We start from the raw sequence: 12,717 nt of genomic DNA, 5'->3' as shown, positions 1-12,717 counted from the left end.
ATAGCAGTCTTTCAAGAGGGAGTCAAGCTATTCTCCAAGGCACCTGAGGGCAGGACAAGAAGCAATGGGTGGAAACTTCTCAAGGAGAGAAGCAACTTAGAACCAAGGAGGAATTTCCTGACAGAACAATTAATCAGTGGAAAAGGGAAGGAAGGAAGGAAGGAAGGAAGGAAGGAAGGAAGGAAGGAAGGAAGGAAGGAAGGGCAATGGGTGGAAACTAATCAAGGAGAGAAGCAACTTAGAACGGAGGAGAAACTTCCTGACAGTGAGAACAATTAATCATTGGAGCAGAAGTTGCCTCCAGAAGTTGTGAATGCCCCAACACTGGAAGTCTTTAAGAAGACGTTGGACAGCCATTGGTCTGGAATGGTATATAGGGTTTCCTGTCTAGGCAGGGGGTTGGACTAGAAGACCTCCAAGGTCCCTTCCAACTCTGTTTTTCTGCTATTTTTTCTTTCTTTCTTTCTTTTTCTTTCTTCCTTCCTTCCTTCCTTCCCTTCCTTCCTTCCTTCCTTCCTTCCTTCCTTCCTTCCCTCCCTCCCTCCCACTGGGGTTTTTAAGAAGAGACAAGACACCCACCTATCTGAAATGGTATAGGAGGGCTGGACTAGAAGACCTCCAAGGTCCCTTCCAACTCTGCTATTCTGTTCTGTTCTGTTGTTCTGTTCCATTCCATTCCATTCCTAGCCTGTTCTATTCTATTCTGTTTCTACTGATTTTCTTCCCTTCTCTATTCTTTTCTATTATCAAAGAGACTGTGAAAGAGGATATCCTTAGAGAAAGGATGCCAAAGGAGGGGCGAAATGAAATGGGAATAACAAAAAACTAAAACAACTCTTTTTCACTGTTTTAAATAATAAAATTGAATTGCTGAAATGCCCTGCAGGGAGTTGGCAGAGGGCAGTTGCCCCTTCCGGGTCCAGAGGTCTCCTCCCAGCCGTGCAGGAGTGACCCCCTGACTCTCACTCCTCCCCCAAAGGCCAGGGGAGCGGGGGGGGGGCAGGAGAGGGCGGACCACCCACCTTGTAGACGGCGTTGGGCAGGAGGTTGTTCATGGTCACCCAGCCCAGCTCCAGGAGATGCTCGGCCGTGTCATCCGACTTGTTTATCTGCAAAGAGGCTGCAGTGGTCAGCCACAGCCGCGAGTGGAGCCGGCTTGGCATGCCTGCTGACCCTCCTCGGACCCCCCCCCGGGCCCACCTTGCTGTAGAGGAAGCGTTGCAGCTCCACCTCTGCGATACCCAGCTGCCCGTCCTCTTCGGTCAAACGCCAGCGGGCCTGGGCGAAGTAGAACTCGGTCCGGCGAGCCACGCTGACGTCCTCCAGATGTTTGCGCAGCTCCATTTTGTTGGCCCTCTGCAGCTGGAAGTCCTTAAAGCACCTGAGAGGATTGGATTGGATTTATTACATTTATATGCCGCCCTTTTCCCCGGAGGGGACTCAGGGCGGCTCACAATTCAAGTCAGGGAAGGGGGTACAGATAAGGGATAAAAAAGACAAACAGAACAATACACAATTTAAAAGCACACAACAACCATACCATTCGAGGGGGGGGGGCAAAAGCTCTTTAGCCCCAGGCCTGTCGGAACAGCCAGGTTTTAAGGGCTTTGCGGAAGGCCTGGAGGGTGGTGAGGGTTCGAATCTCCACGGGGAAGAGAGAGAAGAGAGGCGGCTGTTCGCTCAGGAACCAAAGTCACAACGGCACTGAGAAAAGGGACCCGTGGCCGTTTCTCACACTTAACGACTGCCGAGCCACCTCCACAGTCACGTGATCAAAACTAAGAGCCTTGGCAACTGACTCGTGCTTACGACGGTCACAGTGTCCACATTGTGAGCTTCAGACAACGGGGGGGGGGGAGCCAGGATTGGGGCTAACTTAACAAGTGCAATGATTTGTTAAGCGAATCTGGGGCAAGAAAAGTGGTGAGACGGGGCAAAAGTCTCTTAACGAATGTTCCACTTAGCAACATAAATTGTGGGGGTCGACTCTGATCGTAACTTGGAATCCTGCAACCAAAAAGATGTGTGGAGGCTTTGGAGAAAGTTCAGAGAAGAGCAGCTAAGAGGATGAAAGGCCTGGAGAGTAAAAGGAGAAACTTCCGGACAGTGAGGACAATTAACCAGGGGAACAACTGGCCACCAGATGTTATGGGAGCTTTTTAAGAAGAGCCTAGACCAGTGTTTCTCAACCTTGGCAACTTGAAGATGTCTGGACTTCAACTCCCAGAATTCCCCAGCCAGCATTCGCTGGCTGGGGAATTCTGGAAGTTGAAGTCCGGACATCTTCAAGTTGCCAAGGTTGAGAAACACTGTCCTAGTCACTTATCTGAAGTATGATATGTTGAATGGGGGGAGAGGCTAGACTAGAAGACCTCCGAGGTCCTTTCCACCTCATCCATTCATTCTAAAGGCTACCTGTGCGTCCCTCCCCATCAGGTGTGACAGCCCAGGCCAATGCTTATGTCCGGAGACCTGGGGTGGGTGGTGGGTGGGAGGCTTGGGGCTCCAGGCTCTAGCAGAAGCAGCAGCCGCCCCCCCTCCCTCCCCCTTGGCCGGAAAGGCTCCCCTCACCTGATTAGGATGTTGAGGTCCTCGCTCTCCTGCTGCAACGTGGCCTTCTCCTGGCTCAGCTGCTGCTGCAGCTTCTGGTTGTGCTCCAGCAACGCCTCGTTCCGCCCGTCGTCTTGCAAGGACTGGGGAGAGGCGGAGGGGGGGAGGGGGAGGTCACGCACAGGCTCCCCAAGGGCCCCGCAGAGAGCCCCTCCCCCCATCCCCCCCCCCCGAGGCGCCCACCTTCATGACCGAGTACATCTGCTTCTCCAGCAGCCGGATCTGGGCCACGTGTTGACGGACGGCCTCCTGAAGGTGGAGGATGCTACTACGCTGCTCCTCCGGGTTGCTGGAGATCTCCAGCTGGAATCGCACTCGCTGCTTCTTCTCACTGTGCTCCTTGTGGGGGGGGCATTAGGGGGGGTCAAAGAAGAGGGTTGGAGGTCAGGACTAGGGGGCCAAACCCCCATCCCCCCCAGTCGGTCGTTAAGCCAGATTAAGCAGTAGGGGTTGTGTTGGGTAGAACAGACCCCTCCCCCTCTGGAAGGAGGGGGCAAGGAGAGGGGACCCCCCCCAACCCAAAAGGCAGAAGCAATCAGAACCGCTCCCTCCCACAACGGGTCAAAGGTGCTGTCAATCTTGCAGCCATCTTTCCTTTTGGATCTCTATTATTCTGCTATGCATTTTTCTATGGTAGGAAGATGGGGAGGAGGGACTATATACGGAGTTAGACGATAGGTAGCCATAACAACATTCTTTCTAGAAAGCCAAGGTCATCCAAGGAGAATCTCCACAGACATTTTAGCTCCCACAACGTCCGAAGGGGTTGTCTTTATGGTTGATGTTACAGAGACCCCAGGCGTCCCCCATCAAATGTTTCCTCCCATGAATGGAGTCTGAGCTGGAAGGACTTTTGGCTGTGTGGCTGCGGAGCTGGCAGCAGATTCAGACAGTGAGGAGGGTTGGGGAGGAACCTGGGCCAGTCCTGGAGTCTGGGGAAGGCTCGGAGGGGGGCTCTGTGTCGGAGGCAGAGAGGGGGCTGGGGCCATCTGGGAGTTATGTGCTGCCTCTGGAGCCTCCATTCGGACAGCAGCGAGGCAGAAGAACAGGGGGAGCCTGTTCCCAGTGTGTGCATGCGCAGAGCTGCCAGAAGGCAAGAACAGTTAAGCCAGAAGGGACGACTTGTGAGTAAGGCTTGGAGGTGATTGGCCCCTCCCGTAGGACGTAAAGGAGCACATGAATGCCTTTGGAGGAAGCAACTTGGTTCATGCTGGACAGTTTTTCCTTCTGAAGCGCCGTTTGGACTCTTTGCTCCCAAGCTAATTGCCAATTAAGTCTTTGGCGGCGTTTCCAAAGAAGATAAAGGTGGGTGCTTACCAGCCTTATCCGAAAGACTTTGGCAGACTACTGTAGGACTCTTTACAAACTATTTGGGGACTCATTATGGGCTGTGAATGAACATAATTCACAGCCATTGAAATAAAAAAGGGGGGATTTGGGATCTAATTGTATGCTTTTTACTGTATCATGAAGCCTAGGTCAGAACCACCCCCTCCCCCCCCACAATGGAACAACTCGCCCCTTACAACTCGCCATGGGACAATTCAACAGCTCAGCTTAACGATATGAAATAATTTTAAAACTTACTTTAATTCTTCGCCATTCCCACTTCGTTCTGTCCCTCCTTTGGCCTCCATTCTTTAACTCTATATTCTATTCCACCATTTCTTCGGCATTAGTGCAAAACCTGTCCCACCGTGGGGTTGGGCCCTGCAGAGTTGACCAGGCTGAAGGGCCCGTGACCATTTGCTGCGGGCAACTCACCACGGCCGAGTGGCCACAGGACGAGAGTTACACGGACACCAAGGAACGGTGGAATAGAATCATTGAAGAAGGGAGGGGAAATGACAGAATGAAACCCGGATGACAATCCTTATAATAGTTTTTATTTCTAAAAGAAGGGAAGGTAGAAGGGGAAGGAGAGGAGGAAGGAAAGAAGTAGAGAAGGAAGGGAGGGAGAAAAGAAAAGAAAGAGAAAATAAGGTGAGATGTGGAGGAGAGGTAGGGGAAGAAGAAAGAGGTAGTGAGAGATGGGTGGGAGGGAGAGAAAGAGAAGGAGAGGAGGAAGAGAGAAAAGAGAGGGTAGGAAGAGAGAAGACAGAGGGTAGGAGTAGGGGAGAAGTAAGGGAAGGAAGAAGGGGAAGGAGAAGAGGAGGGAAGGAAGTAGAGAAGGGAGGGAGAAAAGAAAAGAAAGAGAAAACAAGGTGGTGTCATAGCAGGTGCGAAGGATGGTAAACAAAGCATTCCAAATTATACCTTATAACCTTTTAAATGGAATAATAATAATATAAGAATGGCAAAGAAAAAGAATAACTATGTGAATGTATACCTATAACTGTATATAGAAGAAATGACAGTAAAAATATAAAGCACAATATAGGTAAATAATACTTGATCATAAGTAGCTAAGTATAAATAAATAAAGAAATGTACATAAAAATGGACAACAAATAAGGAGATTTTGAATGAAAGATAGAAATGTATAGAAGGGAAAACACTAACTGCAAAGAAACCGATACGGAGCTGCGGTATGATATACGATGGAACTTCGTGTTCCTATGTTGTTTTTAAGTGATGTGGTTATTTTTGTTGATGTGCTTATGTGTATAAAATAAAAATTCAAAAAAAATAGTTTTTATTTTAAATAATTAAACCAAATTGTCAAATTGCCCTGTGGCCAGTTGTCCTGGGGAGGTGGCCGCTGAGAGCTGGCCATCGGGAGTTGTTCCTAGAACCCTCCCTCCCAACTGGGCCCTCCTCTCCTTCGGCTGCTGCTTTGACTACAAGACCCAGCAGTCTGCGCCGCTCGGATCCTGGAGGTGGAAGCAGCGTGTCCCTCCTGGCTTCGAGCAAGCACGACCCGGGCCCCTCCCGGGCACTTTGGGGGGGTTCCTGGGGTAGCACGGGAATCCGGCAGGCCTGAGGCTCACCCCCACGCACCCCTCCATCCACAAACCATCCCAGGCAAGCTGGAGGGAAACGGTGGCTCCCAAAGGCAAAAGTTCTCCAGAACCTCCCAACTTCAGCCTCCCCGCAGCCCCCTCCTCGCTCTCCCCACAGCCCCCCCACCCAAGGCACCTTCCGCTTGGGCTCCACGTGGAGCAGGAGGTTGTTGACAATGTCAAGGATCATGGCGTACTGGGCCGGGTTGGTGGAGATCTCCAGGTCATGGTGGATCAGCGTGAAGGTGTCCACGGCCCCTGCAAGGAACAAGAGAGGTGGAAGGGTCCTTGGGGGTCATCTAGTCCAACCCCCTGATCAAGCAGGAAGGCCCAGGCCATTTCTGACCGAGGGCAGCCCAGTCTCTTCTTGAAACCTCCAGGGATGAAACTCCCACAACTTCCAAAGGCAACTTCTGTTCCACAGGTTGATTGCTCTCACTGTCAGGAAATTCCTCCTTATTTCCAGGTTGAATCTCTCCTTGGTCAGTTTCCATCCATTATTCGTCCCCTGGCCTTTGAGGTGCTTTGGAGAATAGCTTGACCCCTTCCTCCTCTCTGGGGCAGCCCCTCAAATACTGGAAGATGCTCTCCCGTCTCCCCTGGTCCTTCTCTTCCCTAGACTAGCCAGGCTCAGTTCCTGCAACCGTTCATTGTTATGTTTGAGCCTCCAGGCCTCTGATCGTCTTAGATAGATTCAGATTAACAGAGTTGGAAGGGACCTTGGAGGTCATCTAGTCCAAGCAGGAGACCCTACACCATTTCTGATAGATGTCAGCCCAGGCTCTTCTTGAAAGCCTCCAGAGATGAAGCTCCCACAACTTCCAAAGGCAACTTCTGTTCCACAGGTTGATTGCTCTCACTGTCAGGAAATTCCTCCTTATTTCCAGGTTGAATCTCTCCTTGGTCAGTTTCCATCCATTCTTCCTTCTCTGGCCTTCGGGTGCCTTGGAGAGTAGCCTGACCCCTTTCTCCTCTCTGGGGCAGTCCCTCAAATATTGGAAGATGCCCTCCTGTCCCCCCTGGTCCTTCTCTTCGCTAAACTACAGATTAACAGAGTTGGAAGGGACCTTGGAGGTCTTCTAGTCCAGCCCCCAACTCAAGCAGGAGATCCTATACCATTCTGGAGAAATGACTCTCCAATCTCTTCTTAAAAACCTCCAGAGATGGGAGCACCCACAACCTCTGGTGGCAAGTAGTTCCACGGGTTAACTGTCCTCACTATTAAGAAGCCGAGGTGGCGCAGTGGTTAGGGTGCAGCACTGCAGGCCACTTCAGCTGACTGTTATCTGCAGTTCAGCGGTTCTAATCTCACCGGCTCAAGGTTGACTCAGCCTTCCATCCTTCCGAGGTGGGTGAAATGAGGACCCGGATTGTTGTTGGGGGCAATACGCTGACTCTGTAAACCGCTTAGAGGGGGCTGAAAGCCCTATGAAGCGGTATATAAGTCTAACTGCTATTGCTATTGCTATCTCTATATTTCTATCTCTATCATCTCATCTATCTATCTATCCGTCTATATCTATCTATCTATCTACCTACCTACCTACCTACCTACCTACCTACCAACCAACCTATCATCCATCTATCTATCTATCTATCTATCTATCTATCTATCTATCTATCTATCTATCTATCTATCTATCTATCTATCTATCTATCTAGGTGAAATGAGGACCCGGATTGTTGTTGGGGGCGATATGCTGACTCTGTAAACTGCTTAGAGAGGGCTGAAAGCCCTATGAAGCGGTATATAAGTCTAACTGCTATTGCTATCTATCTATCTATCTATCTATCTATCTATCTATCTATCTATCTATCTATCCATCTATCTATCTATCTATCCGTCTATATCTATCTATCTATCTACCTACCTACCTACCTACCTACCAACCTATCATCTATCTATCTATCTATCTATCTATCTATCTATCTATCTATCTATCTATCTATCTATCTATCTATCTATCTATCTATCTATCTATCTATCTGGGTGAAATGAGGACCCGGATTGTTGTTGGGGGCAATATGCTGACTCTGTAAACCGCTTAGAGAGGGCTGAAAGCCCTATGAAGCGGTATATAAGTCTAACTGCTATTGCTATTGTTAAGGACATTTTTCTTAATTCTAGGTTGCTTCTCTCCTGGATTAGTTTCCATCCATTGCTTCTTGTTCTACCCTCAGGTGCTTTGGGAAAATAGCTGGACCCCCTTCCTCCTCTCTGGGGCAGCCCCTCAAATACTGGAAGACGCTCTCCTGTCTCCCCTGGTCCTTCTCTTCCCTAGACTAGCCATGTCTCTCTCTCTTTTTTAATTATTTTTTCCTTCCTTCCTTCCTTCTCTTTTTCTTCTTTCTTTCTTTCTTTCTTTCTTTCTTTCTTTCTTTCTTTCTTTCTTTCTTTCTTTCTTTCTTTCTTTCGTCCTTCCTTCCTTCCTTCCGTCCATCCTTCCACTCTCTCTATCTTCTTTCTTGTGCTTTGGAGAATAGCTTGACCCCCTTCCTCCTCTCTGGGGCAGCCCCTCAAATATTGGAAGATGCTCTCCTGTCTCCCCTGGTCCTTCTCTTCCCTAGACTGGCCAGGCCCGGTTCCTGCAACCGTTCTTCGTATGTTTGAACCTCCAATCATCCCCTCCTCATCCTGGTTGCTCTTCTCTGCACTCTTTCCAGAGTCTCCACCTCTTTTTTGTATGGTGGCTGGGTGGGCTGAGGGGTGGGAAGGTGACCTGCCCCCCCCCAAAGACCCTCAGCATCCAAAGAAGGCCGGCCGCTCCCCCCACTGCCCACCTTCCTGCTTCTTGAGGAGGTCGTCTTTCTCGGGGTTCGCGGGCAGTTCCGGCGGTTTGATCTGCGTGGCCAACTCAGGGTTGACGTCGTGGCTGTAGCTGATGTAGTACATGCGGCAGCTGCAGCGCGAAATGATGCGTTGCACCTGCTGCGTGGGCTGCACCTCGTGCGGCTGGTTCCAATCTGGGGGAGGGTGTGGGGGGGGGGAGAGAAGGAAGGCAGCTGGGCACCAGCCAAGCGCCCAGGGTGCTCGGGGCACTCCCTGGCCCACCGTCTCCTGCAGCAGGGCCTTGCCCAACCCCTTTCCCGTGCCCGTCCTGGGCAGCCGGCTGCTGACCTGTGGTGGTGCTGACCATGCCGCCCACGGCTTGACCGCTCTCCATCAGCTCCTGCACGGAGTCCAGGCTGCGTTGAGGGTGCTCCTCAATGTTCTTGACCTGGGGACGGCGAGAGGGGAAGGAGGGCCAGTGGTCAGCGAGCGCACACACGGGATACGAGCCTGCTCTTCCCCATTCAGAAGAGCAGCGTCGGGAGGGACCCTAGAGGTCTTCCAATCCAACCCTCTGCTCAAGCAAGAGACCATCTACCATTCCAGATAAATGCTGCCCAATCTCTTCTTTACAATACCTCCGATGGCGGCAACTTCTCTCCCACGGATTAATTGTTCTGGTTCTCCTTACTTTCAGGTTGCTTCTCTCCTTGTTTAGTTTCCATCCATTGCTTCTTGCCCTGCCCTCAGGTGCTTCAGAGCAGGGGGTCTCCAACCTTGGCAACTTTAAGACCCGTGGATTTCAACTCCCAGAGTTCCTCAGCCAGCAAAGCTGGCTGAGGAACTCTGGGAGTTGAAGTCCACGGGTCTTAAAGCTGCCAAGGTTGGAGACCCCTGCTTTAGAGAACAAGCTAGCCCCCACCTATTCTTTGGGGCAGCCCCTGAGATATAGAAAGGCAGCCCCTTTCCTTCCTGCCCCATCTCTCTCCCCACCACCCTTCTCTAAGCACCGCAATGGCAGGGGCTCACGTCAAGATTCTCCTTAGTTCTAAGTTGCTTCTCCCCCTTTTCAGTTTCCATCCATTGCTTCTTGTTCTGCCCTCAGGTGCTTTGGGAAAATAGCTGGACCCCCTTCCTCCTCTCTGGGGCAGCCCCCCAAATACTGGAAGATGCTCTCCTGACTCCCCTGGTCCTTCCCTTCCCTAGACTAGCCAGGCCCAGTTCCTGCAACCGTTCTTCCTATGTTTGAGCCTCCAATCCCATCATCATCTTGGTTGCTCTTCTCTGCACTCTTTCCAGAGCCTCCACATCTGTTTTTAATAATTTGGTGACCAAAACTGGACGCGGGACTCTGGGTGTGGCCTTACCAAGTGGCACCGAGAGGGTCAAGCTGTCAACTCCGAAGCTGGCCTGACTGAGGCCATTTCTGAGGCCTTCAGCATTGCCACGAGAGAGAGATGAGGGATAGGGAGGGGGAGTAGAGATAGCTGGTTGTTTTTTTTAGCCAAAACAAAATATGTTCTCCTGGGAACCAAGGACATTGCAACAGCTGGCTGGAGACAGGAGGAGGAGTAACCAGGCAACCGACTAGCACCCAGACTGGACAATGTGACCGATTGTTTGAGGGGAAAAGGGGAACTTTCACTTTTTAATTAGGCAAAACTCGCGGGAACCTTCAGAGTCAGTTTTCACCAGCCGGTGCCAAGATAATGTCTCCAAAGAAAACTCCTCTTAGTTGGTAAGAAAAAAGAAAGAAAAAATAAAAATCTTTTTTTTCCCTTTCCACATGGGGATAATATAAAGATATATATAAAGATATATAAAGAAAAATCTTTTTTTTTTCCTTTCCACATGGGGATAATATAAATAGATAATCAAGAATGTAAGGCAGTGTTTCTCAACCTTGGCAACTTGAAGATGTCCGGATTTCAACTCCCAGAATTCCCCAGCCAGCATTCGCTGGCTGGGGAATTCTGGGAGTTGAAGTCCGGACATCTTCAAGTTGCCAAGGTTGAGAAACACTGATGTAAGGGAACTATGATTTATTGGGGGGGAAATGAAATACTTCGTAACTGAACATATACTGTACAATGAAAGTGAAGGTATTTAGTTATACTAGATGAAAAATCTGTGATGGTAAATATTATTCGAGGATGTGGATGTTAAAACACCTGTAACCAAACGACATGCTGTATGTGATTATGCTTTTTGTGTGTGTGTGTGTTTTTTTTTTGTTTATTGTTGTCTATGTTTGTGTAATAAAAATAAAAATTTATTAAACAAAAAAAAAGAAAACTCCTTTTTGAGGAATCTGCCTGCCTCGGAGTCCTGTTTGCAATGGGGGGGCTACTTGGAACGCTGACACAAGCAACTTGCACAGAGCAAAGAGGGAGGGGGGGCAGATCTTTAGCCCCCTCCCCACCTTCTACCAAGAGCTCCAGCCCACCCTGGTTCATCTACCACCAGGGCCAGCAAGCGGGGGGGGGGGGGTCCCTGGGCTTACCTCCAGCCAGAGCTGCACATCCTCCCGCTCGGAGGGGCTGCTCTCGGTGGTGGCGAAATACTGCATGCCATCCAGCAGGCACGTCCAGGAGGTCTTCTGCTTGAGGGTGTCCCCGTACCAGGCCGGGTGGTGGTGGCACTGGAGCAGCTGGGCTTTGCCCGCCGAGACGATCACGCAGCCCTCCGTCTCGGCCCCCCGGAGAACCATCTGGAAGGGAGGAGGGGAGGAAGTTACTGCAAGGCACTCTGGGACCACGTGGGGCAGCCCCCCCCCCTGCACTTCGGGGCTCTTCTGCCCAGCAGGGCATGGGGTGGTGGTAGTTACAGGTGGTCCTCGACTTACAACGGTTCATTTAGTGACCGAAGTCACACCGACTGACCATTTTTCAGAGTTACGACGCTCACAGCACACACACACACACCCCGTGGTCACCTGATTCAAAATTCGGGTGCTTAGCAACTGGCTCATATTTATGACGGCCGCCGTATCTTGGGGGTCACGTGCTCAGCCTTTTGCGCCAACAGGGAAGCTGGATTAGCTCACGAGTTTAACAACTGCCACAATTCACTTCACAATTGTGGCAAGAAAGGTCGTAAAATGTGCCGAAAACTACTGAACAAATGTCTCACTTAACAACAGATTGGCCTCCGTTGTGGCCGTAAGTCGAGCACTACCTGCATTGTTTTTTTTTATTTTGAATTCTTTTAAAAACGCCTGTGTTTTTATAGGCTGGCTGGGGAATTTTACAGTTTTATAGGCTGGCTGGGGAGCTATAGCAATAGCGGTTAGACTTATATACCGCTTCATAGGGCTTTCAGCCCTCCCTAAGCGGTTTACAGAGTCAGCATATCGCCCCCACAGTCTGGGTCCTCATTTCACACAGACAGACAGACAGACAGACAGACAGACAGACAGACAGACAGACAGACAGACAGACAGATACACAGAGATAGATAGATAGATAGATAGATAGATATAGATAGATAGATAGATAGATAGATAGATAGATAGATAGATAGATAGATAGATAGACAGAGATAGATAGATAGATAGATAGATAGATAGATAGATAGATAGATAGATAGATAGATAGATAGATAGATAGATAGATAGATGATGGATGATAGGTAGAGAGACAGAGAAAGACAGATGGCTGATAGATAGGATAAGAAGATTAGATAGATAGATAGATAGATAGATAGATAGATAGATAGATAGATAGATAGATACATAGATGATAGATAGATAGATAGATAGATAGATAGATAGATAGATAGATAGATAGATAGATAGATAGATAGCAATAGCAGTTAGACTTATCTACCGCTTCATAGGGCTTTCAGCCCTCCCTAAGCGGTTTACAGAATCAGCATATCGCCCCCACAGTCTGGGTCCTCATTTCACCCAGATAGATAGATAGATGATAGAAGATTAGATAGATAGATAGATAGATAGATAGATAGATAGATAGATAGATAGATAGATAGATAGATACACAGAGATAGATAGATAGATAGATATAGATAGATAGATAGATAGATAGACAGAGATAGATAGATAGATAGATATAGATAGATAGATAGATAGATAGATAGATAGATAGATAGATAGATAGATAGATAGATGATGGATGATAGGTAGAGAGACAGAGAAAGACAGATGGCTGATAGATAGGATAAGAAGATTAGATAGATAGATAGATAGATAGATAGATAGATAGATAGATAGATACATAGATGATAGATAGATAGATAGATAGATAGATAGATAGATAGATAGATAGATAGATAGATAGATGATGGATGATAGGTAGAGAGACAGAGAAAGACAGATGGCTGATAGATAGGATAAGATTAGATATAGATAGATAGATAGATAGATAGATAGATAGA

General features: G+C 49.0%; 1 protein-coding gene across 1 annotated transcript in view; it reads right to left on the bottom strand.

Moving 5' to 3' along the window:
* Positions 1-12,717, bottom strand: part of KIAA0100 (KIAA0100 ortholog) — a 39,216-nt gene that overhangs the window by 3,625 nt on the left and 22,874 nt on the right. Inside the window, exons 21-28 of the mRNA XM_032216157.1 lie at positions 10,826-11,162; positions 8,671-8,770; positions 8,334-8,516; positions 5,689-5,810; positions 2,794-2,949; positions 2,572-2,693; positions 1,201-1,381; positions 1,023-1,109 (exon numbers count right to left, since the gene is read on the bottom strand). Coding sequence (XP_032072048.1) covers positions 1,023-1,109; positions 1,201-1,381; positions 2,572-2,693; positions 2,794-2,949; positions 5,689-5,810; positions 8,334-8,516; positions 8,671-8,770; positions 10,826-11,162 — 1,288 coding nt within the window. The remainder of the gene's footprint in view (positions 1-1,022; positions 1,110-1,200; positions 1,382-2,571; positions 2,694-2,793; positions 2,950-5,688; positions 5,811-8,333; positions 8,517-8,670; positions 8,771-10,825; positions 11,163-12,717) is intronic.

Source organism: Thamnophis elegans, chromosome 4, assembly GCF_009769535.1.
Source record: "Thamnophis elegans isolate rThaEle1 chromosome 4, rThaEle1.pri, whole genome shotgun sequence".
NCBI classification, from domain to species: domain Eukaryota; kingdom Metazoa; phylum Chordata; class Lepidosauria; order Squamata; family Colubridae; genus Thamnophis; species Thamnophis elegans.
The sequence above is the reverse complement of the archived record's forward strand: the minus strand, read 5'-3'. Positions and strand labels throughout refer to the sequence as shown.